We start from the raw sequence: 25,077 nt of genomic DNA, 5'->3' as shown, positions 1-25,077 counted from the left end.
GAGGCAAAGCCTTTACTGTTCTGAATAGTACAATGTTCTGGATTTTTATCCAAGCCTTAAACAAAGAGGTATTCCTCACAATATAAGAATGGAGCTATGCCTGTGTCATAGGCTTTGATCTGAACGCATTTGTGTTTGGGGAAATGCAGAGCAGAAGAGAGTGGCATTGCTTATCCCTTTTACTCCCTAATGCTCTTAGTCAAAGCCTGAAATTCAGAAAGATATGTGAAGTCTGGGAGAGATAAAAATTGAATGCAAATGGGAACATAACATCATCTGTCAGAACAAAGATTGAGTGTCTGTGCAGAAATACTGCTGTCTGGAGGCATTAAAAAAAAACCTGAGTTAAACCACTTCACGTCTTTGCCAAACTGTGAGACTGGATTTAAAATCCCTACTTTTATAATGTGCACTATACTAACTATATCTATGCATCAGATCCTTTGATTTGTACTCTGAGCCGGCAAGCCTCCTTGCATGCTCTTTTCTGACAAACCATTGAGTCTGAGAATTTATTTTGAACTGAGATGTTCCTATAATCACTTCTAAGATTATCACCTGATGAGATTAAATGAAGAAAGGTGAGAATTTGCAGTGCTGTGGTTCTAAGCTGGGTTCACAGAGTGAGATCAACTAAGTGTGTTGCTGGAGGTGATAAAGGCTGGCACTGAAGCATAGCCTGGAAATTGTCATTTCTGATTCCAGATGTCACATTGGGTGACATAACATAACATACCTGGGCTGTGACAAAGCTTCTCATATCTAGTGGTGAAAGCCATTTAATTTTTAGCATGAACGATGGAACCCATAGATATTAGTGTTCTCTGAAAACCACCCATTGTCTCAGGCTTATCTGAATTTTTTTACCCTAGGAATCCTTCTGTCCAAAATCTATGATTTCAAGTTGGTGAAGCTCTTGGTATGAAGTGCTGTACCATGAGATGCTTCAATAGGTACCTGTCCTTGCTTAGGTCTTTTCTGCACTTTAGGTAATAGCTGGTTGTTAACAACTGTTATGCAGATGAATAGTAGTAATGCTATGAAAATTGGTGGAAGCAAAAAAAACCAACAACAAACCCAACCCTTCCTCTGGCTTATCTTTAGTTAAAGACCAAAAGTTCACTTAGTAAAACACTACAAGGGACTGAAATCTGGAGTCCTTGGTTTAACAGGAAAGCATTTAACCTGTTAAAGCTTCAGGAAGAAGCTACGGTAAGACAGGAAACCAGCAGAAATCCAATGAAGAAATCAGGTGTTAGTCAAGGAATAGAAAGCCTCAATATATTAATGAGATAAAATTATTTGGGAGGAGCAAGGAAAGAATTGTCTTTTTGTAGAAGAATAATATTCAACTGTGGGATGAATCATGATGTAGGAAAGTTAAATAGGTGTCAAGAGATTCCAAAGTTCAAAAGAGAAGCCTTACATTTTAACAAACATCCCAGAGTGCTGAGGAAATGTGTTGAAATTCCAGTATTTCTGTCTTGATGTATATATACATCTGTGCACATGCATTCTTTGTTGAGCTAAGAACAAAGACATTTTGGAGTCCTGTGCAAGTTGCGTGGTCTACATCTATCATGTGCACCTGCAAAGTGAATTGCAAGTCAGAAATGTTTAACTTGAGCTGTGGTTCTGTGCAACATGCAAGTGTTGCTGAGGGAATGCCATGAACTGGAGAGGCTACACAGCAGCATCTCCTCCTGAGAGTGTATTAGCACACCCACACTGTGTGCTGCTATGCTCCAAGCCAGAAACAGTCACAATATCCTGCCTAACCTGAGCAAGTTAAAGGCTCAAGAGATGCAGCTTTTGCATGCCCACACTGCATGATGAGTGTCCCAGCAGGGGATTACTCAGCTGGGCCTATGAGAAACCAATCTGTAAAATGGGAATAGGAGAACTTAAGTATTTTGCAAAGGCTTGGAGAGAACTAATTGAAGATGGTAAGACTTGCAGAGGAGCTGATCTTTCTGTGTCTAGGGTCCTGCTATGCACTCAGCTATAATCCTCAAAAGCCTCTTAGAATTATTAGGTCAGAGAAATTAAGGCCTCCTGAATCCTGGGATGTCCTGTTACTAACACAGGTGAACTCTGAAAGTTCTGAATAGAATTCTCCTTAGAATCAGTTTCATTTAATCTTTCTTCATTTAACCTGAAAATACAATTCAACTGCTAGAGGATGAATTTAGGCACTGCATTGGAGGTTGCCATGTAAGGAAGCCCTTTAGATAAGTTTTAGCTCCATCAAGGCTTTGATGGATGTTGCAGCCTCTGATCCTTTTAAAAATGATCATAGCATGACTGTTAGCCGTGTGTATGGGTAATTTGCTTTTTCCATAAGCTTCCCACCCCCAACCGAAGAAAGGATGTGTCATTTTATCTCCAGATACATACTGTGGACTATGGTGTTTGGCACAGAAGTAAATAAGCTGATAATGACCTTCCTGCTAGTGGCGTTATGCAAGAAAAGCTCATGCAACAGCATTACCATAAAACCATTATATTTTGCAGCAACACTGCACAGTTAATGACACAAGGCTTACCCTGTCCATATGTGGCTATAGAGATAAGGAAAATCTAGTAGTCAGTGTTTGTAATTATTCATTTCATCTCCCTCACCCCTTTTTTTAAAAGCTCTTAGGATAACAGCAACTCAGTCCATGTGAAGTCCCACAGTTAAGACAGTGTGAGACTGTTCTTTGTATACTTCCCTTGACAGTCAGGTTTTGTTTTACAGGTAGCTAGGTGAGGTTTGTGCTACTGTGACAGCTCATTTGGAGCAGGCTAAAAGGAGCATTTTCAGAGTCCTGCTGTAACCTGACATCTATTATTGTCATACCGTGACCCCAGCTTAGGTCCCTGGGGAGGGCACTGCTTGCAAAGGAAAGGGTGTGGTGTGGCAAAGCAAGAAGGTTCTCCAAGCAGCAAGGAGGGTCTCCTCATCCAAGGAGTAGGTCCATGGTTCTTCTGCACCTCTGATGATTGGAAGGGTGTAGTGATGTTCTTCTCCAGATCTTGGTACACAATTGGCTTAATAAGAGGATTAGCCAGCAGGTTGAGGAAAGCAGTTGTTCCCCTCTTATTTGCCAAGTGTGAGACAGTGTATGGCTGGGTTAATGTGTCCCATTTGGGTCTCCCTAGTGTAAGGTAGGCAGTAGGTCCAGTGGAAGGGGGCTGGAGCACATGGGTGGGCTGAGTTTGTTCAGCCTGAACAAGAGATGGCAAAGGGAAGATCTTATGGCTGTTTTCAAAAACACGATGGCTTGTTACAAGAAAACAGAGCTTTTTGTTGAGGCACACAGTGAAAAGGTGAGATGCAATGAACACAAACTGCAATAAAGGAAATTCTGTTTAGATATGAAAAAAATACTCAAAAGTGAGGGCAAACTAACACTGAAACGGGGGCCTGGAGATGCAGAAAATCTGGCCAGTCGGGGGCCTGGAGCAGTCTAATGTAAACTCAGAGTTGGTCCTGTTTTGGATTAAAGACTTGTAGGGATCTCTTCCTACCAAAATTATGCTGTGATTCTAGTCTAAAGGACACATTTAGATTTCTTATACTGCTTTCACCACTCCTTCACTTAAACAGTTTCCAGAAGCACACTAAATTATAGTGTGTTATACTCTTTCTCTTCTCAGATGAGAGAATGTGGAGAAGAAAGGCATTCTCAATGGTTTGGTTTAGTGCTGATTTTTTTTTTTTTTAATATCTAAGCTGTTTTGTTGATATGGGAGGAAATGGGCTGAAGGTTTACATCTGGCAGGGGATTGATGCTGCTCCTTAGATGCTGTGTGGGTCTGGTTCTCCTGGAGTCAACCCTGGAGGAAGTTCTCTTAGTCTCCAATGAGCACTAGAGTTGAAGCTCCTTGGCACAGAAGCCAAAGCATTGGTTATCCCTGATATTCTTCAGGAGCTTCAGTAAGTGTTTTACAAACTGAGCATTGTGAACTAGTTTGTGAACAGCTGAGATGTGAAACAAGACTAAGCAGGGTGACTCTGTACTGTCATGTTGATGTGCTTTTCCTTTCAGCTGTGAGCCCTAGTCCACTGTCTGTCTGCTCATGCATCTCATAATGAGTCTCATATCCCTGTAGGTCCTAACCACCCCCAGGCTGTAAGATGTCCTGGAAAGCCTCTTCCATTAACTGACTTTGATGGGTGTCACCCCTGTGGGGCTGGTGCTCTCCTAGGACAGCCCCTGAGGTGCTGGGTCAGGGTATTATTTAGGCTCCCCTAGCTGCTGGTTTTTATCACTTATCCTAACACTATGATTTAGGATTAACCACTAAATTGTCCTTTTTCTTCTAATTTATTTTAATTAGATAACTTTAATAATAATGTTGCTGGTAGTTAAAACTGAATTCAGAGGTGTAGCCAGAAGCTCTGATAATTCATTAGTGATCCATGGCTTCAGTACAGAGGCTTGTTTCCTTCTGATTACCTTTCCTTTATGTCTAGGTTAGACTGGAGGCTGCTCTGTATCAGTTTAGCTCCAGCTGCAGATCCTTCCCTCCGTGTTTATCTCATTTGCACCATTGCATTTCATTAAGATGCTATTATTAGCCATATAAAATGGGAGGATTAAAAAGGATGAATGAAATTTGAAAAAACCCCGGAGGAAAGAAGTCTATTAAATTCACACTAGAAATCCTTGTCAAGTGCATTTGAGAAAAGACTAGAAGCCTGTCTTTTTCAAGCTGTATGCCAGTCTCATATTCCTTTCTTTCCTTTTTAAAAAATAAATTATGCAGGTCCTAGCAGAAAAAAAACCCAACACAACAGGTGCCCAGCCCCTCCCTAAAGTGTTGTTACAGAACCCAGAAGAAATACCAATGGGCCATAAAGAGAACTGTGGTTTGCATGGCCTGTGAACTCCCTGCAATGTTGCAGCTGTTATATATAGCATGTGGAGTCCTGATACCCCTATTAACCAAAGCACCAGGATGGTCTGAATATTCTGAAATTACCTGTAGAATCATCTTGCCTTAGTTTTCCTACACTCTTTCTTTAAAACTGGAGTTGAAAACTGGGTACTGTTCATGTCTCTGACATGAGCTTTCTGTATAATTTCAAGTGGGTCTCACTGCCCTTAAAATAGAGAAAAATGAAATAAGAATAGTCAGAAATCAATGGAAATGCAATTGACTTTGATACTCAAGTCACTAATATGAATTTGAATATAAGCTATATAATTTTCACATTGAAATCCTTTGAAATGTGTTACCAAAATGAGATGTTCAGTTTTAAAGGTAGGATAGGTTTTGTTTGTTTGCTTGGTTTATTTCACTTAACTAGGAGTAAAATAACCAGCTCTGGAACACAGAGCTTAAGATTGAGTTGGGTCCCATGTGTTTTTGATGTGGCTGGTCCTCCCAAATGGTTGGTCTTCTAGTTTTTCAGGTTAAAGTTGTAAAGTCCTTAGAGATGCAAGAAGTTAAGGTCAGTTACTGATTGAAGAAATTCTGCTGTTTATTGTTAAGCATATTTATAGAAATGTCCAAACAGCAGTAAGATTTTCTCTGCAGGCTGTTTTACACCAACCTGGCCATGACTGTACCTGACACCCATTCCTTTATCAAACTGCTCTCCTTGGCTAGTGTGGAGACCTAATGGGTTTCAATCCTCTTCCAAGAGCTTGTGGAGATCTCTGAGACCCTGTGTTACTCAGATCAGCCTTGGGACTGCTTGACTTGTGCCTGTGGTTTGAACTGTTGGTAACCCAGGAGTGACAGTGATTCCATGGGCAGTTAAAATTCTTGATGGCTTTAGCTGAATATTTCAGTCAAAGAAGTCTTTTGCTTTGGTTTTTAAATTATATTAGTGAGTTAAAATACTCCTTACACTTAGTTAAGCACTTCTAGTAATATTCTGTCCCTAGGAAGCTGAAGTAACATTCCTCTAAGGAGATCCCATATTGCAATTGATTTGAGTGAGTTACAGTTTAATTTAATTTTTTATTCCTGTTTACTGTCCCATGAGTGCAACACTAGAAGTCTAAAGCTGTCTTGCAGTGGCGAATAGACAAACAGGAGCTTTTGTGTTTCTCACCATCTCCTCAGACAGCGTTAGCACTTATAGTTTGATGGTGAAAGTCTTCCATGACCCAAACTGAGTTTTAGGATGCACAGAGTGTAAGACTATGCTCTTAATTGGGATTCCTCTACATGCTTACACTTCCTAAAAGCTGATTCATGTAGCATCAGTTAAAACAGCTCCAAAATAATGCATCCTGATCTTTGTGGGTTTTTATAAAAATAATGCAGGGCTGCTTTGTTGGTAAGCAATCAATTTTTTTATACCTTTTTTTAGCCTAGAAATTAGTTTGGTTAGGTTGTATATCTCCGTTTCTTTTAGTATCATGAGCCTACCATAAATCTCTAGGTTAACTCACAATACAGATTTTAAACCATCTGTCATCTCTGGAATATAATGTCAGTGCTTCTAAAAAAGCCTTTTTCCACATAAACATCTCCCTCTCCACAGTCAGGAAAAGTAGCCCTTCCCATTTAAAACATACCATTTAGTTTTCAAATTGCCATTTATTTAGCTTGGAAAAAGACAGGGATCTCAAAGCAGGAACTATATGGTCAGTACTGGGTAGGGAAACCCTCAGGGACACACAGATGCTAAGCCCTGCCTTTTTGGAGCAGTGAGGCTGGGTGAAGATCTGACCCGGTCACGTAGCAGAGGATGTTTTCTCACCCAAAAGACACAGGTTTTTATTCCCCTATGTATCACACTTCCATGAATTATTTCTTCTTCGCTGAAAGGGTCTGAGTGAAGCAGTGGGCAGTGCCAGCACTGGGAAGAAAGCTCAGTGCTGTGGACTTCTTTTTTCTATGGTCCTGATGGGCCAAAGCACAGAGGGGAGGAGCAGCAATGGGGCAAATGTCTCAGATGAGGCCCAGGAAACACTATCTCTTGCAAGCAGCTGCTCAGAGCCTCACGTGTGCCAGGCACAGCGTTCCTATCGACCCGCAGCTTCTCACCCATGGCTTGGGGCCCCACAACAGCCCTACAGACTCTGCGTGCAGACCCTTCCCTCTGGGGCAAATGCCCCTTGCTCATCAGCAGCCAATTTGCCACTGGGCCAAGCAGCTCCACGGAAGGCAGTGTGAAGCAGAACAGACCAGCCTAGTAAGCTGTCTACCTGCAATAAATTTGCTTCCTAAAATAGCTTCAGAGCCTCTGTGTGATATTTCTGTAGCAGCTATACAGACCTTTTCTGTTCTGAAGAACTGTAAAGAAAACTTGGAAGGGTTAGCTGGTGTGTAAACCATTGCAGTTCTGCCCAGGTTTGAAGACTGCCTGGAACAATAACCCTGGAAAGAGTGAAGTACCTGCTTAATTATGATTGGGCTTTAAATGTGACAGTCAAAGGTGTCAATGTAAATATCAGCCCTATGAGACCCCTCACTGCTTGTAATTTTAATAGGAACAGAGGTTTTAGTAATCATTAGGTGCGTTATCTTAATGATCGCAGTATTTTACAAGGTCTTGACATCAGTAATATTGTTGTTTTAGCATTTATGTCTTCTGCCTGTAACAAGAAATGAGGAAAATGAAAGAATGTTTGCCTTGTTCAGACAAGTCTGGATGTAGGATCTCAATGTGAGTAAACATAGCAATTGTGTGATAGCTCCAGGCTGGCCAAGGCCACTTCCTGCACCCGTTCCCCTTGCCAGGACTCTTCACCTGTTTGGGCTTGGCCATCTTCCAGCTCCCATGTCAGGATTGCCTTAGCTGAGCAAACAAAAAATTGCTGGTGTCAACTGGAGAGGAGTACGTGCTGCTTTGGGAGGACCAAGAGTGCTTAAATTAGAAGCATCATGGGCAACCCTTGCTCCTGCTATTTCTGCTGGAAGGACAGGTGGACGTCCCTTTTACCTGCAGGTACACCAAGAGAAGCTATTAGGCTTCAGATTAATCAAGACAAAGTTTGCAGTTTGCTTCTGTAGCAGCCTGGCTGAGAAGTCAGAGGTGGATATGGATGGAAAGTGGAGCATCTTGGTTTTAGACTCTGAGTTCTCCTCGGTCCACCCTCTGTTTCCTTGGTGCTGTGGCTGTGCATGGTGCTTCAGAAGTGCTGGTGAGGACGAGGTCTCAGCTGGCTGACTGTTCAAGTGGAGTTTTAGACCTTGTTAATACCCGTGGAGGCAGTGCGGGACTGGCCAGGTGACTTGGGCACAGCTGCACAGTTGTCCTTGACAGTACTGAACCAACCCCGTGAGGATGTTTGATCCTGGTTGCAAATGGAGTTTGCAAGAAGGGATCCTACTCTGTCCCAGGGGTGTCAGGGCCCAGCACTTTCCTTGGGGGTTGTTTTTGTCACTGAGGCACCATGCACCTTTGGTGTTCTTGGAGTGTATTGGAGTTTCAGGCTGGCACGACTGGGTGTTCACATCTCCTGGGGCCTGGGGGGGGTGGCATTACCTGTCACCCTGAGGGTGAACAGACAAGTTTCCAGGAGCCATGTCCCAGGGAATACCAGCCTGGAGCCTCCTCTGCAGCTGGTGCTTCCTCCACCCCAGACCCTTTCTGGATATCAGGCCATTTGCCTGTCAAGAGGCTCACATTAACCTTTTCCTTGACCTTGCCCAGTGCTTATTTTCACATCCCCAGCTGTTGGATTTAAACTGGGAACCTTCGGTGCAAAGACAGTGCCATTTATTTTTAATCTGTGACACCGTGTGAACATCAGTTAGGACTGAAAATAAGGAATGCAAACCTATTGGCACCCTTCTTGGCTGTTTCAGTGAGGAATGCTGGCGTGACAGCTCAGCTGCTGCTCCCTGTGTAAGAGCCACGAACTGGCCAGTGAACAAGTTGAGGAAATAGGAAATATTTCAGTGATTCCTAAATGTGACCATCCCTGTGTTTGAGCAGGAGTTTGCTATCTTGGCTGCTGTCTGCCAATGGTATGGAAACACTCGTTATTTCTGGGCAAAATAAGGGCTGTTCTATTTGTGCTGTAGTACTATAGTGTTCTAAATGTTTGGGCAGCCCAACACACCACTGGCTTTGTAACTAGAGGAGCAAATCTTGGATGGCTTGGGGTGTGGACAGCACTGTGCTGGTATATTTGTAACAGGACATTGCCATCCAAAAAATACCTGTGTGGTTAAAAATACTCAAGAGGATGGATACAGGCATTTCTGGAAGTAACTGGAGTCCTGGCCAGTATTTCTGAGAATTGCTGAGAGTCTTTCCAGTTTATTCTAGTGACATCTGTATGGAATGTGTGAGCTAATTTTACAGGTAAATGGCTGTAGGATCAGACCCCTCATGAGAAAAACAGCACCACCAAATCATCTGAACTCAAGACATCATGGAGGCCCCTCCCAGGTCCTGATAGTAGCTCTGATGCTGATCTATAATCTAGATGCTATTAGGAATATAGTCCCATATGGGTTAGCCTGTGCTGTGTGATGGTTGATCACTGCACCAGCAAATCAGGAGAAAGAATAGAAGGATGTAATAGCCAGCCAGGGATGACTGTGGCTGCACTGTTAAGTGGAGACAGAAGGAGGTTTGGTGATGATGCAGCTGCTCCCTGGAATATGACAGAGATTGCTAAAGAGGAGCCAACAGTTCAGTTGTTTTAATATTCCCTTGATAATCAGGAAATCCCGCAATATGGGAAGCTTCATCCTTTCATGTCTCATTTAGTGGTAAACTTGAATGATGAAAACCAAAACCAAACCCCAAATCCTATGTAATGTAATGATATAAATAAATACATTCAGTTCCACGGTTTAACTCCTGGTGATGGAAGTTTCTCCCCTCCTTATTGACTTTGTTCTCTTGATTCAGTTGAACATCCCCTTACACTGCATCAGTAGTAGGAGCAAATAATCCCAGATATTTGTCTTTGCTGCAAAAAAACCCAACAATCACAGCATTTACAGTCACTCTTGTGGATCTTCCCAGTGCAGTTCCACACACTTTCATTGTCCTTCTCCTTTCCCCTTCCACTTTCTCTGTGTCCCTTTTGACAAAGAATGACCGGAAGCACACGGAATGGTCCAGATTGGGGATTGCTGCTGTGCCTAATAGGATTAGAAGATTTTCAGCAGTAATCCTTATCCTGTTCTTTAGGCAGACTAACTTTTACTTAGATTTTTGCCTCTTGTTGCACAATTAGTTGACTGTTCAGTGATTTCTTTACAGCTGCTGTTTGATCCTTTTTCAAGGTGATTGTAATTGAAGTAGAGCTCCAGCATGGAGCGGTGTAGGAACTGTTAGGCTGTTGTGGTTATTTGTTTAGTGCTGCAAGGGAGCTTTTCCTGACTCGCTGGTGAATGTCACTACTTCCTTGCCTTGCCTTGTACCCTGAGGGTATTTGTTTCTTTTAGCCTAGACTGTAGGAGCATATTTCCAAGCACCTCTCCTATGAAGACAGACTGAGGGAGTTGGGGCTGTTCAGCCTGGAGAAGAGAAGGCTCTGGGGGGACCTCATAGTGGCCTTCCAGTACCTGAACTGTACCTGTACTTTCCTGTACAGGAAAGGTGGAGAGAGACTTTACAAGAGTATGGAGTGATAGGATGAGGGGTAACCTTTTCAAACTGAAAGAGGGCAGATTTAGGTTAGATATTAGGAAGAAATTCTTGGTTGTGGGGGTGATGAGTCAATGGCACAGGTTGCCCAGAGAAGCTGTGGATGGATGCCACTTGTGTTCAAGGCCAGGTTGGATAGGGCTTGAAGCAACCAGGTCTAGTGGGTGGTGTCCCAGAAAAGTGCACATGGGTGGGTGTCCCTGCCCATGGCAGGGGGGTTGGAACTAGATGATCTTTAAGGTCCCTTCCAACCCAAATCATTCTAGGATTTTGTGATCTCTGTAGCAACTCCCTGGTTTGCTGATCTGCTTCTGCTTTTGCACAGAGGGTGAAAGAGCCAAGGCTTTCCAGGGCACTTAGGTCATTCAAAGGAGCTTTGAAAGATGGAAATGGGTGGGGAGTGGGTTGACTGTATTTGTAGGCTGGTTTCCTAAGGAAGGAGGCTTAAATAGGCTTATTTTTCCACGGCTGCTAGCTTGTGGATTCACAAAGTGATTGTGGCGAAAACAGATGGGTCAGAGAGATCTCAAAAATTATTTTCTGCATTATTCAGAAAAATTAGCTGCTGGGTAGGAGATTGTGTCATAGCAGTGTCTGTAAGGAGGCAGAGGCTGCAGTGTTAACTCCATAGGTGGATGTTATTTTGGCTTACCAGCTGGCAGGCACCAATCAGGCAGTCAGTACGTGTACCATGGAAGGAGTAATATAGCACATGTGGTTCCAAGAACAGCTGGCAGTTGTGGAGGGGGACTGAGGGTCTGTGCTGTGACTTTGGGAATGTCTGGAGGAAAGCTGAAGGTCTTGTGTGGTTCAGAGATGAGGTAGAGCTGGAGTGTTGCAGAAGTCTGGAGAAAAGAAGACTGAGGGGAGACCTCATTGCTCTCTACAACTACCTGAAGGAGGTTGTAGCGAGGTGGGGGTTGGTCTCTTCTCCCAAGTTACAATAGGTAGAACAAGAGAAAATGGCCTCAAGTTGTTCCAGGGGAGGTTTAGATTGGATATTAAGAGCAATTTCTTTACTGAAAAGGTTGTCAGGCACTGGCACAGGCTGCCAGGCAGTGGTAGAGTCACCATCTCTGGCATATTTAAAAGACATGTAGATGTGGTGCTGGGGGACATGGTTTAGCAGTGGACTTGGTCATGCTGAGTTAACAGTCTTTATGATCTTAAAGGTATTTTCCAATTTAAAAAAGTATTTTCCAAGAAAAAGGTCTTTTCCAATCAAAACGATTCCATGATTCTAAGATTAGAGAAATGAGGAGGAACTAGGGAATGGTATGGATGGAATTTGTGTGGTTTGGGCTACTGCTCCTCAAACTGTGTGCTGTCAGGATGACTGTCAGGGAACAGCTTGTTTTAGAGGTGATGGGCTGATATGCAGTGGAGCAGCAAGGAGCACAGAAGTTCCAGGCTGTAGGAGAAGGCAAACAAGGAATAGCAGAGTAAGAAGCTCATGGCACTGCCAGTTGTTAAAGAGAGAAGGAACTGAGGTGGGATGTGATAAAATACCAAACCAACACTGTAGGTAGGAACAACAATGTTTTTTAGGCACTGGAAGGCAAGGATAAGAATATTATTTCAGCTTAGTAGGCAAGGGTGGCCTCTATGTGTGTGTGTCCAAGAGGCATGGAGAAGTTTAAATGTTGGTGCATCGAGATGGGGCAGAGATCAGTACAGCACACAAGGGAGGCTGGAAGGGAGTCTTAGACAAGGAATGATTCAGTGGCTGGGGCAGAGGAGCAAAGAATCAGCCTTGGTTTTATGTCTAGTGTGTAGAAGGAGTGATTTGGCAGCAGTCCGAGTGAGGGGATGAAGGAAGGCAGGAATCATTGATAACTTTACGCAGGAAGCTTGGATGAGGGGGAAGAGAGAATTATTGTCTGCAGCAAGGGAGAGGAACTGAGGGGAAGAGATAAGAAGATTGATGTGTATGTTTGAATTAAATAATTTTACTTAAGCCTGATCTAAAGCCTAGTGAAAACAGTAACATTAAGAGACTTTTAAAAGTATGTCTCTTTGCAGATATTTGTCTCCAAAACCCTGAATATGCTTTCAGAAATGCCTGAACATCTTCCATTTGTAGGGTGTACCCAGAGGTTAATTGACTCCAAGCCACACACTAAGCCATAGCAGTGACAAGGCTGGGATCCAACATTCCTTATAACAGTTTTCAGTCTGTGACAGTAATAAATGTCCATATATGCACACAACACACTAAAATGCAAATCAGTGAAACTCTCCATCTCCATTTTAGGGAGGGCACATCACCTTATTAACTGTCTCTTGCTCTGCATAGACAAGCACTGTATTGCAAGAAAATATTGCACAGTTTCCTTCCCTCACAGGAATTCTTTTCATGTGTTTATTGACAGCAACTAATTATTTTCTAGTGATCCTGTAAAGTCTTTGCTTCTTAAGGATCCAGTTACTTTCTGTTACTAGCACAAACTGAGGAAACGAGTATCAATCATTCAGTGGTTATTTGCAGGAAATGAAAGCGTGAGAGAGCAACCAGTCTGGGCCAAGAAGGAAGGACAGAAATCCAGTACTTAGTACAAGTAGAGCTAAAAATGTTACTCATGTGCTTGACTGTTAGTTTCTGAATATTGTGGAGCTTTCTTCCTTTTGTGAGCTCAAACCTCTTTGGATTAGGTCCTGCTGCCATTTAACTCAGAGGGAATATTTGTTATTAGCTTCAGAGAGAACAGGATCAAGGTGTTGTCTGTGTGTTGGTCCTTGCCTTGACCAGTGATGCTGTTTCTTAAGGTACTGCAAGGGACAAAAATGCATTTTGGTTTCCGAGAATCTTTCTGAGCATTTGTATCTAATCCCTGCACATAGCACAGCCCCTGTGGGTGAAATAGGTGCAGAGCTGACTGTTTCCAGCAAAGCTTTTTGAAGCCAGTGTGAAGCTTCCATAAAATACTGAGTCTCATCACTCAGTAGCTGCCTTTCTGAAGTCTGCATTGTGCCTCAGGTTTTGCTAAGCTATGCTACACTAAGCATGCTGAATAGCAGACAAATTGCCTCCAGTCACTGCTTTGGAAATCAAGATGTGTGCTGGCTCAGTCCATTCTTTCACAAGTACCTTCTTGAGCTACGGGAAGTACCATGGTGCACCATATCCCAGAGTGTTAATTTTTAATGTCTTATGCACGTAATGGACTCAACTGTAATTACCAGCCCCACAGCACACAATTGCTACTGGCAGGATGGAAAAGATGACTGTGAGTTCATGTGGCTCCACAATTAGGGCTTGAAACCTTGATCATTTCCATTCCCAAGAGCAGCATAAACAGCTTTCTGAATTTATAGCAATAGCTTCAGCAGAAAGAGGGGTAGTTGCAAGCCAGTAAACATTTCCCTGCAACCTATTAAATTCAGGCTTTGCAGCATCATCCTACTGCACTGAATAAAACTGACTGAAACCTGGGCAAGGCAAAGTGGTTTTGACAAGCTTGTGCTTATGTCCAGAATAATCCAAGTGAATGAGCAGCTAGGCAGTGATGTGGAGAAGAGTTAGAATAAAAAATTCTCAATGTTTTTTTCTCAGTAGTGCTATTTTTAACTTGCAGATCCTTATTTCTTTCTTCCATGAAATCTGGAAACTGACAGCATGCTTTTCAGATTTGAAAATGAAGGAGCAGTCTGAAAGAACAGCAGAGCTGGGATTCTTAGGCCTGATCCTGTTGCTGTGTATTTGTGGGCAATTTCATCTCATTTGATGAGTCCAAATGGACTTTACTGAACAGTGCAGTTGTCTTCCTTTTAGGAGGTTTAATGTAGGATAAGGCCCCAGCATTCAGACCCTTGCACCAGTAGAACCTGGATGCTGCTTCATCCTCTGCCATCTTTGCAGAGTATTAAGTAAAGGTAGAAGGGATTTTAGAGACATGATTCTCATTTTGTCCTGCCTCTGAAACCAATGGTCCTATATTCCTGGTGTCACAGTAGATTTTTTTAAATTCATCTTTTTAATTTCCTTTTAAAAGTGTGGTGGCCTTTTTTTCATTTGTTTGGTTGGTTGTTGGTTCATTTGTTTTCTGTGTAACTCATAAGGTATGGAAACCTATTGCAAAGGGAAAGTCGACCTGAATCCCTGCTCTTCATTCATGTCACTGGCAACAGTTTCTCTGAATTCAGTGATGTGAAATCACTCCTGTGCTGTACTTAGAGCACTCAAGCTTAAAGCAAATCCTAACACTTTTTTTTTTTTCAAGTGCAAAAAACACATTTAACAGGCAGGGGAAAAAAACCCAAAACCTTTCTCTGTGACAGGAAATCAATTTAATCCCTTTGTTGTTTGTTTTTTTCCAGGCTTATCTTTGGCACTCTTTACCCTGCATATTATTCGTACAAAGCCGTGAAATCAAAGGACATCAAAGAATATGTGAGTAATGAGGTTTGTTGCTGTGCTGCAGGGTTTGTTTTCTGAGACTGCTTCTTACCACGTTGTAAAGGTGTTGACTGTATTCTGGGAAAGCTTGTAAACCAGAGCAAGGGGAAGACTGGCCTGCAGGTGGACTGGCTGATTGCTGGGCACAAATCTCAAATAAGGAAACTTGGGTTTGTGCTTCTGGCTCCTCCGCAGAGCTGATGTGCTGTTGACAAATGGGTACTGTTTCTCTTGTGGTGTGAGCTATATATACAGTCAACTTAAAAGGTCTTTGGCATCCAGAGCTTTGCAGCCTGTTTTCCTTTGTTTCTCAAGAGCAGAATAAATCAAAGCCTTTTCAAAAAGCCTTGAAGCTTTTGCTGCTCATTCAAAACAAGGATCAGAGGAGGCAGCTCAAAGCTCATATGACTGAATCCTCAGACAGAAACATCCTTCCTTGTGGAGTGACCTATTTACAGGCAGGTTTGGCAATTGGGTGTGCTGTCTTGTCCTTTTGCTGAGATATCTTCCCTGAGCCCCAGTTTCTGAAGGCATATGGGGCCACCAGGGGAAGTGAAATGTGGGAGAATCAAAACCACTTGGATGTTGTTGGAGTCCTGTATTATTTGCAGTGCTCTTCACAACCTGAGCTCAGTTAACTTCATTGAACCCAGCTCAGCCTCCAGAGCTTGACTCTTCAATCCTCTCAAGATAACAGGGATAACAACCCCATTTTCTCCTCTGGGTAATGGCATAGATGGCTATCCCATTAAGTCCTTAGTGCAAGCTCAAATTGGGACTAACTGTGGCTGCTGAGATTTTTCCTTTCTGTCAGTTCTCTCCTTCAGATAATGGGTTTGGATATTTTAAGGATCATAAGTGTTACAAAACACATCAGATACTTATGGCAAAATGTCCCTGCAGTCCTTGCACAGCAGGGCTTCTCAGGGTTTGTACACCCTTTGCTTGGAAATGCTGAAGATGTGCAGCAGCCTCCCCAAGCAATGTCTGCCACTTAACATTTCCACAGTCTCTGTCTGGAAAGTATTTTGTTGAAGTGTCCAATTCCTGTTGAAAATTCAATTGCAAAAGAGGAACTCGAATCAGACACACAAGGGGTCATGACTCAAGTGTAGCACCAGCTAATCTAAGACCTGGTCTGCACTTAAAATTGTTTTTCACTTTAACACACCAGTTGTGGTGATATGTCCATTAGGGGTCTGATGTAAAAAAAAAAAAAAAAAAATTAAAAATAGTAGTTTACACTGACCTAATACAACTCCTTTGTGTACTAGTCAAAATTTATATCACTAGAGTTTACTTTTATTTTTTTGGCAATAGTAATTTTGATAAATGTCATTTTAGGCTGATCAGAGCCCATCCACACCAGGTCTTGGTTTGTGTGTAAAAGTTTTGCTGGCAGTAATGTCTGACTGACAGAACTGTGCTGGCAGTGAAGCTTTGGGGGAGCTGCAGTTACGTAAAAAGTATGGCAGAAGCTGCCCTGGGAAGATGATGCTTTCTGGCGTTTGGCAGAGCCATTCTACCACTGTGACATGGATGATAAATGTAAATGTACCTACAAATATGCATAGAAATCCCAGGAGAGCAGCTGTACAGATGAGTGACAGGTACTCAGGGAATAACTTCAGTACCTGAAGGGAGATGGAGAGAGGTAATGTCCACACTGCACTCGGGAGAAGAATGAGGAAGCCATTTCAGGGGTGAAATCCAGATTTATTGCCACCTCCATCCCCACTTCCCTAGAGCATTTGGTGTAGGTATCACTCTTGTACTGCCTCCTTTCCAGCCTTCCTTCATTCTATTGCAGTTATCCCAGCCTTAAGTAACAAAGTCCAATTCTCTAATTCACGCATTTTTGTGGTTTTTACTTCCTAAAGCTTTCTAACATTCCAGCAAAGCTGCTTAGGGATCTCCATTTTCAAACATAGCTAGACAACAACTTTCAGTTAAATTAACAACTTTTGTCTTACCATCTCTTTTCCTTTGGAGAGACAAATTCTAAAAGCTCTTTGAGCTTTACATTTTACAATTTTACAATGAAAAAAAAAATATTGAGGAGGAATAAAGGATTTCTCTCTCATCTCCAGCACTTGGAAATTATTCCTTACATCATCCCTGTGATGACAGTGCCTCAAAAGAGGAGCACCACATCACTTGAGAGAAATTGCTGGGAGTGCTGGTGGCCTATGACAAATATGTTGTTTCTTCCTAGCCCAGGAAGAACCAATACTGCATGCATCAGAAGAGTTTAGCTGTGCTTTTAAATACCACTTAGAGCTCAGTGGCAAAAATCCTCAGATTGCTGAATTACTCGAGACACTACAGTCGTGGTCCCCAAAGATGCTTTCTGTCTGTTGCTGTCACCACAAAGGAAACAGTCCATAAATCGCCCACCAAGCAGTCCACCCCACAGTGGGGTCACCATAGTTGAGCACAGTGACAGCAGAGCACTTGCTTTCACTACCACTGTGAGGTAAAATGCTCTTGCCAAAGCCTCAAGTAAGGGATTTAAGCTGATACACTTGCCCTTGTCACTGCATGGGGCTCTGGGTGTGGATGTGGGGAGGCACCACCATGCACCTGAGGCACGCTCAGTAAGTTGTGGTCAGTTGATTGTGCTCCTGAGACCTGGATCATGGGATGGACAGTTACCTCTTTATCGCTTCCTAACTAGTTTCCCCTGCCTCTAGATATTAGGTAAGTCATTATATTTTGTCTTAACTGCAGTTTGGCCAACACCCTAGTATAAACCTTTGCTATTAAGATGAGCCAAGTGAGATTTTTAATGTCCTGTGACTGTGGTCCTCCATTGGCCAGTGGAGCTTCCTCTGTAAGGACAAGTCAGGCTGCTCTTCTTTTCATGAGACCAGTCTAAAAGGCCATAATCTTCTTTCCCAAGGGCTTGTATGGAAATCTGATGTGTGTTATGTGCTGAGATGGGGGGAGCTCTGGCATCTTCAAGTCCACAGTAATTGTTAAATACACAGGGGGACAGAAAAAGGACCTTTTTTTTCTCTGCACTTGTGCCTGGAAGAGATAGTTCGAGGCCCTTGGGGAAAAATGACCCAGCTGCTGTTTTTGTTCACCAGGTCAAATGGATGATGTACTGGATCATATTCGCACTCTTCACGACAGCAGAGACGTTCACGGATATCTTTCTTTGCTGGTGAGCACCAGATGGGAGAGGGTCTTTGGCATGTGATGGAAAGAAAATGGAAATGTTTACGAGGGCTAAAAAGGGGGACAAAGGAGCTTCCTGAACAGAGGGTTAGCAGCTTCAGGTGCGTAGAGGGGTTTTGTCTGGAGGAGCCATGCTTCCTTTCTTAGTGCTCTCATATGAAAAGCAAGAAAGGATGGAGCTGCTCAGTGATACCTCAGTGAGAAATCATTACAGGAGTCTCAGTCCCCTGCCTGTCAGAGAGGGGTGCAGCTGACTGCCGAGCTGGATGCTTACAGAGATCATCACATAAACAGCAGTAGTTTTAGCTACAGCCATAGTTCTAGACTTAGCTGGCTGTGTCCTACAGTAAATACATAGACTCCAGGGATCAGGAAGAAACAGCCTGCAGCACAAGACTTGGTTTGTAGGTTGTTGCAGGGGTTGTTGTTCCTGGGGGGTTTCTCTAGGCCTGTTCCTGGTTAGGCTGGGTTTACAGTTTGATGGAGAGCAGTGACAGTCCCTACTGATGGGGGCTCTCTGGTGCCAGTGGGAAGATTCCTGCTGGCCTCTTGTCAGGACAAGAGCACATAAAAGTCCAATTATCAGGTTTAGTTCCTTAAATCTGGATGCTCGACTTTGGAAATGTTTATTGCTTGATTGCCCTTTTTAGTAAGGTCTTTCTAGTGGAAACCAGTGAGACCAGTAGACTTCAGAATGAAAATGTAACTGTAGTGCCTGGCCCTTATGTGATGCCTGCCCTGCATAGTACTGCATGCCTCTAGTGAGTCCTCCAGACAAAGGGAATCGGGGTACTTGGCAACATGTCAAGGCTGTTGAAAAGAGGTAAAAGATGTTATTGTCTCCCTGTCTGATTTGCATGCAGATCTACCTCCACTGTGTTCATCTGGAGCTTTGTGGTTTTTGGAGGAAGTATTATGTGGGTCTCTCCGGAGGAATGACAGAGGTCTTGTCCAGCCTGTGAAATCAAACATGTTGTAGAGATCCTCAGTGAGGTGGAAGACCCACCTGGCAAATCCATGCTCAGAGCCAGAGCATCACAGAGGCCCCAGGGGTCAGACCTGGATGCCATGTAGACCAGCTGGCTGGTGACTGTGCTGTGCTGGCACAGCTAGAGTCTGTCTGGGTCTAGCTGGGCTGGTGTGTGGCCATCACAGGGGCTCTGTGCTGCTCTCTCTTGCCCTTGCCTACAAAGGGCAGCTTTGGTTCATCACACTGCTGGCAGCAACATGCCAGCAGGATGCTGCTTTCTGGCCAGCCTTGAGCTCTAGGCTTTCTCCTCCAGAAAAGAGGCTGGATAATCTAATCTCAGTAAGTCCCTGTCTTCTTGTTTCAGCTAAAGCTTGTCCTATTGTTAGTGTCCTGCATACTTTGCAGTGCTACCTGAAAGCCACAGTGTGGATCTGCACCTTTATGTTGTGTGTTGCTTGAACAACAGAAGTTCTTGTATTTCGGGTTCAGTCAGATAAGTGTTATCTTAAAAGCAGAAAGGCAGAGAGATGCATAAATACATCAGTGAAACACCTGAAACACCAGTTTGCTGCTTTGCTCTTTGCTCCCACATAACGACTAGGGACACTGTGAAGGCAGCATCTGTGTTCTTTGCATGGTAGAAAGCTCCTCTAAACACACAGTAGAGTCTCTTCCAGGCCATTAAATAATGGCCCTGATACCTGAGTATCCCATATGCCTGGTTGAGATGTGTGCAAAATTGAGTGAACGTGTTGGATTCTGGTAAGCAAAAGCTGCCCTAGGTGAGACTGGCAAATCCCTTCCTGTGCTGAGCATCTCTAATTATGGGCAGTGGTTAAATTGGGAATGGACATTAACAGTTCTTTTTTCTTGTTTTTTGGTTTTGTTTGTTTGTTTAAAGGTTTCCATTCTACTATGAACTCAAAATAGCTTTTGTAGCTTGGCTGCTGTCTCCGTACACAAAAGGCTCCAGTCTCCTGTACAGGAAATTTGTTCATCCAACACTGTCTTCAAAAGAAAAGGTAATCACAGGTGTCCATGTCCTCTGTGGGTGGAGCAGATCTATGGTGTGTTTACTCCAATCTTCCTATCACTCATTTTCATTGAAAGATGGGGAGTTGCTGATTCTCTTCTTCTGTCATCTGATCATCTCTTTTTGGTTGATGTTTCTGTTCTCTGTGGTTGTTTTGTTCAGCACACTCACACATATTAACTCATCCTTGTGCACTTTAGAGGTTGGGAGAGAGTCAGATAAAAATATCTCCTGAGCTGCTTTGCACCTACTGGCTGAATATAGCTGGAGTGCTGTGTTGTGGCTGGTTATAATGATTAGTGAAACAGGGTCTGGCAGTGAGGGCTCCTTAACTTTGTTCCCAGCTCGGCCTAAAACATTGTGCAGCAGTGAAACAAATAGCCAAGCCTGTCTGGAAGGAGCTTAGGAAGCACTTGCCTGGCTGGGAGATGTGTAGTATGCTGAAGTAAGGCATGTAGCATTTTGAGGTCCTGGGCTGAGAAACGCCCTGCTCAAATTCATGATGCTCATTGCAGGGGGAGAGCACGACAGCTTGGATCATTTGTCTGCCTAGGAGGCATGGCTGTGAATGGGACATTGTCAGGCAGATCCATCTGGGCCAAGAACAGCTATCAGTCACACATCAACATGCAAACTACTAAGAAGAAACTACTAACTGTTTCCCACAGTGGCAGCTGTGGAAGTGAAAGCTCTCTGTTTAGTCAGAGGCAGTGCATGAACAGTTGTATCTCAGTCCTGTCCAAGAAGGACAGTGGGGACCAGTCCCCTGTCTCTCTGCTTCTTGGGAACTTCTGCTTGCACTTCTCACAAGTAGTGCTTGTGCATTTTGGGTTGCCACCTCTTATCTACTAGGAATAGGGAGGGAATCACTGAACAGCCAGCAGCTTCTTGCAGCCTCCAGTCCCTACTAACCCAGCATATCCAGTAGCTGAGCACTGGATGTCATTGTCATCCATTATCATCCAGCCCCTGTGTCTGGAGGGAGGGTGAAGGTAACCAACTCACTATATATTGAGCAGCATTGATGTCCAGAAGCTCTGGACTTAACCAGTTTCCAGAGCATGTTGACCTGGATGCTGCAGTGATGTGCAGAGATAACTGCAGATACTTCTGAAACCTGGACCCAGGGCAGCACAGCTGCAGCTGCCCAGTGTCATAATATGCTTTTTAACTCTGGGAAAATCCAGTTTTCCCTTAGAGTCTGTAGATTGCAAATGCCTCCTGACACACCTTGGTCCATTCTGCCCAGGTGGATGTGTCTGGCTTGCTTCCAGAACCTATTGGTGGTGATTGCACTGTGGAACTACATCCCAGCTTTGGGTCCCAATCTTCCATTTGTGGAGTAAAGAGTTCCCAAAGTCTGCAGTGGGAGTTACTGCTCCCCTGCAGACCTTTCCTCTTTGCAATCATTGGCTGTGAGCTTCTCTCCAGCCAAGGTGGAGGAAACAGAGGATTCCTGCCTCCATAAAAGATGACCTGACCCTGCCAAGAGTTTGAGGCTGGGAAGCACCTTCAACTTGTCCTTCTTCTGCTCTTTTCTTTTGTATGTTTCGTTGTGTGCTGTGACAGGAGATCGATGACTGCCTTGTCCAGGCCAAAGACAGGAGCTACGATGCCCTGGTGCACTTTGGGAAGCGGGGGCTGAACGTCGCGGCCACAGCAGCTGTCATGGCAGCTTCAAAGGTAAAGGTGCAGGTCGGGATAGTAACTCATTAGCATCTCATCTGCATCCATTGCCAACAGCAGCCACCGTGTGGAGGGGGAGAGGTGGTGAGGGTAGGGATTCTCTCACTGATTTTATTCATGCCTCCCAGTCTCCCATTCACCAGCCACACAGGTGCTTCTTGGGATGGAGACAGTAATTGTGGTGCTTAGTGGACCTATAGGAGGTTGGAAATGCAGGATTAAGATGAGGGGCTGCCTCAGGCCTCTGAATTTTACATTCTCCATCAGTATCCAGGTGGCAGTGTTAGCAGTGCTGTTCATGACAGCCTGTGCTTTTCATTGTCATATGCCTCCATGAAAGGTGCTGATGTTAGGTGAACACAGTTAACACCTTGGCAGGGAAATTTATTTTTTTTTTGGTCACTACCTTCTGCAGTGAAGGGAAAGGCCATCTGCACCCCACTTTGTCAGCTGTTGTGCTGAATTGTTGAGAAGTATGGAGGAGCTAATGACCTGTAATTTGGACATTGACAGAAAGCAGGTGTGATCTGAAGTTCATGAAAGCTAAATGTTCGTCTGCAAGGCTCACACTAAACACACCTGGTGTGTAGTTCTCTGGAATCACAGAATCTTAGGGGTTGGAAGGGACTTGGAAAGATCATCTAGTCCAACCCCCCTGCCAGAGCAGGATCACCTAGAGCACAACACACAGGAAAGTGTCCAGGTGGGTTTTGAATGTCTCCAGAGAAGGAGACTCCACAACCTCTCTGGGCAGCCTGTTCCAGGGCTCTGTCACTCTCACAAGAAAGTTTTTTCTGATGTTTGTGTGGAACCTCCTGGGTTCCAGTTTGCACCCATTGCCCCTTTCCTAAACATGGAGACATGTTTATGTAAGAGTGAATGGGAAGGGGCATTAGTTGCTTTTGGAGAACAAGTAAATGTTGGATGAGTGGTCTCATCTGAGGAGATATATCCTGTATTCTGTTCCTGGCTTAGAGCCAGGACCAGAAAATAGCCCTTACCTCTGCTCTTTGCTTGCATAAAAGCTGCAAGGACTTGATAACTGCCTTTTGTGGTCCTGATCTCTGGCCATGGGTTATCGTGGTTTAGGGTAGATGTCCACAATAACTATACCCTTGTGTTTTGGGGGCAAGACTTGTGTAAGATACAGCTTTCTTGCAAAAGAGTAGAAATCTGTGGGCAAGGTGGGTACTGCTGTGTAGGGAATGCGAGTTGAAGGAAATAATTTTCCACTCTCAGATGCTTTTCTTATGACCTCAGGCATATAATTTTATTATGTCTTGTCCTTCTGTAAAAATGTGTGATACATCCTTAGGAGGCCAAATACCTTGAAGTTTATAAAGCATGTTAAATGCAAGCTATTTTAGAAGTGGAGAGCCTCCGGGATGTGCCATGCACGTGTAGGATCATGAGGATATGCAAAAGCTTTATCCTGTTCCAAAGAAAAGCCAAAAATTGCTTCCCTTCTCTCTGCCAAGCATTGTGCAGACTGTGGCTCTCAGGCCTGACACAGTTTCCCTGAACTGTTGCTCTTCTGTGGGAAGGCTCTGCTAACCCAGGGGCTGTTGGCTAATCCAGTCCTGGACTGAAACCTGGGATAAACATGAAGCTAAGACAAAGCTGTGTGTTATCTGCCCAATGAAACAACATTTGTCTGTTGCCTCCATGGCCCTTAACAATTTGCTGCTGGCATATAAGCCTGAAGAAGTTACACCATGAACATAAATAGGCTCTGGGAATGCCTGTTTTACAGCACTGCCTTTGCTCTGAGCCCCTTCCTACAAGGTGCTGCAGGGTCTCTGTGGTAGAGCTGTTTTTAGAACAGAGTGAGAAACTATGTCTGAATCCCAAAGAAACTCTGAGTCCTGTTTAGGGAGCTCCTGCAGTAGCTCAGTAGTAGCTGTGATTCACAGTGCCAACCTGTTAATCTCAGGACAACATCAGCTCTTCAACTTGAAGGAACAGTCAGAACCAGAGTTTTTCTTCCCACCATTCTGCTTTTCTGGTGTTTCTTTCTTAAAACTGCCTTGAAATGTAGCTCCATTTCCAGTGGGAAGATGGGTAGAAGGGAGAAGAGTCCCCAGGGTACAAGGTAGTCATTGTTTTGCATGAGTTAATGAAGCTTCCCATTCAGTGCTGAAAGAAGGAAACTCTGTGGCTTGTGTGGTATTATATGGCACGTCTGCCAGCCTAACTTGAGAGACAACAGTTAAGATACTGCAATCTGTAAGTGGACCTGTGTCTTTCCCACAGTCTCTACTTTGGGGAGCTAGAAAATGATCTGTTGATAAGATTGAGAGGTCGTTATTAGATTGATTGACTGATTATTATAACAAAGCAAGGACTGTTCATGTTTTTGCTTCAACCTTGACGTTTAAATTACTCTAAATATGTGATGAAAAATAGGACTCCTGCCTTCCTTCACCACTTTGACTTGTGGCCTCCAGCAAGTTGCTTGCTTCTGTGTGCTTCAAGGTGCAGATTCAAGAGATAGGGTGAGCCAATCTGGCAGCTCTCCTTTTCCAAAATGTGGTAATGCTCCTGCTCCTAATGGGTTACTGTGCGCCAGATCTTTGGACTTCCTCAGGTTGTCTCTAATCTAGCAGAAAGTTCATCCAGAAAGAGAAAGAAAGGGAATACTGTTTTTTCAGCCCACAAAGGAAAAAGACAGAACTGCATTGTGAAGAATGTGGCCAGAGTAAAGGAAAGCAGGATCATCCCTTCCTGGTGGTGGGAAGCAGACAGGTTGGCTCTGCTGCTCATGGGACCACACCCTTAACACATTTGCACTCTTCATGGTGTGACAGTCAGGAGTGGTTGAAGCAGTGTCTACCTGTGCCGTTCTCGGTCTGCATTTGTTGTCTTTTGGGCAGGGAGAGTAGAATGGCTGTGATTTACAGCGTGTTGTGTTGCAGTGCAGAAGTGCTGGGCTGGCATCCCCAGGCATTCAGGGTGTGAAGTGTGATGGGTCAGGTGTGGACGTGTCTCCATTTAGTTGTCCCTGCTGCTGTGGAGTGAGCGTTTCCAAGAGAGGAGCGATACAAGCAGGAGCGGATGGTAACAGCTTCTGTGGCCGTGGTTTTCAGCTGCTGTTAAATGTATGTCAACGCCCTTACTTGCTCACTTGAGAAGGAGGTATAACAGAGCTAGATTATCCTGCATGAGAGAAGTTCAAATCACTAATTATCTGGAAAACACTTTGAGCTGGCAGATGCCAGACAAGGTTGCAGTGCTGTCCTTGGGGGGAA

At 43.9% G+C, this 25,077-nt stretch overlaps 1 protein-coding gene across 5 annotated transcripts in view; it reads left to right on the top strand.

The window, feature by feature from the left end:
* The window catches only part of REEP1 (receptor accessory protein 1), a 71,293-nt gene that overhangs the window by 14,232 nt on the left and 31,984 nt on the right, over positions 1 to 25,077 (top strand). For all 5 annotated transcript variants that reach the window (XM_051619554.1, XM_051619555.1, XM_051619559.1 and 2 more), the window contains exons 2-5: positions 14,879 to 14,951; positions 18,050 to 18,126; positions 20,012 to 20,132; positions 21,713 to 21,826. In XM_051619554.1, the coding sequence (XP_051475514.1) occupies positions 14,879 to 14,951; positions 18,050 to 18,126; positions 20,012 to 20,132; positions 21,713 to 21,826 (385 nt within the window). The remainder of the gene's footprint in view (positions 1 to 14,878; positions 14,952 to 18,049; positions 18,127 to 20,011; positions 20,133 to 21,712; positions 21,827 to 25,077) is intronic.

Source organism: Apus apus, chromosome 4, assembly GCF_020740795.1.
Source record: "Apus apus isolate bApuApu2 chromosome 4, bApuApu2.pri.cur, whole genome shotgun sequence".
Taxonomy (NCBI): Eukaryota; Metazoa; Chordata; class Aves; order Apodiformes; family Apodidae; genus Apus; species Apus apus.
This window is presented reverse-complemented; position numbering and strand designations above follow the sequence as displayed.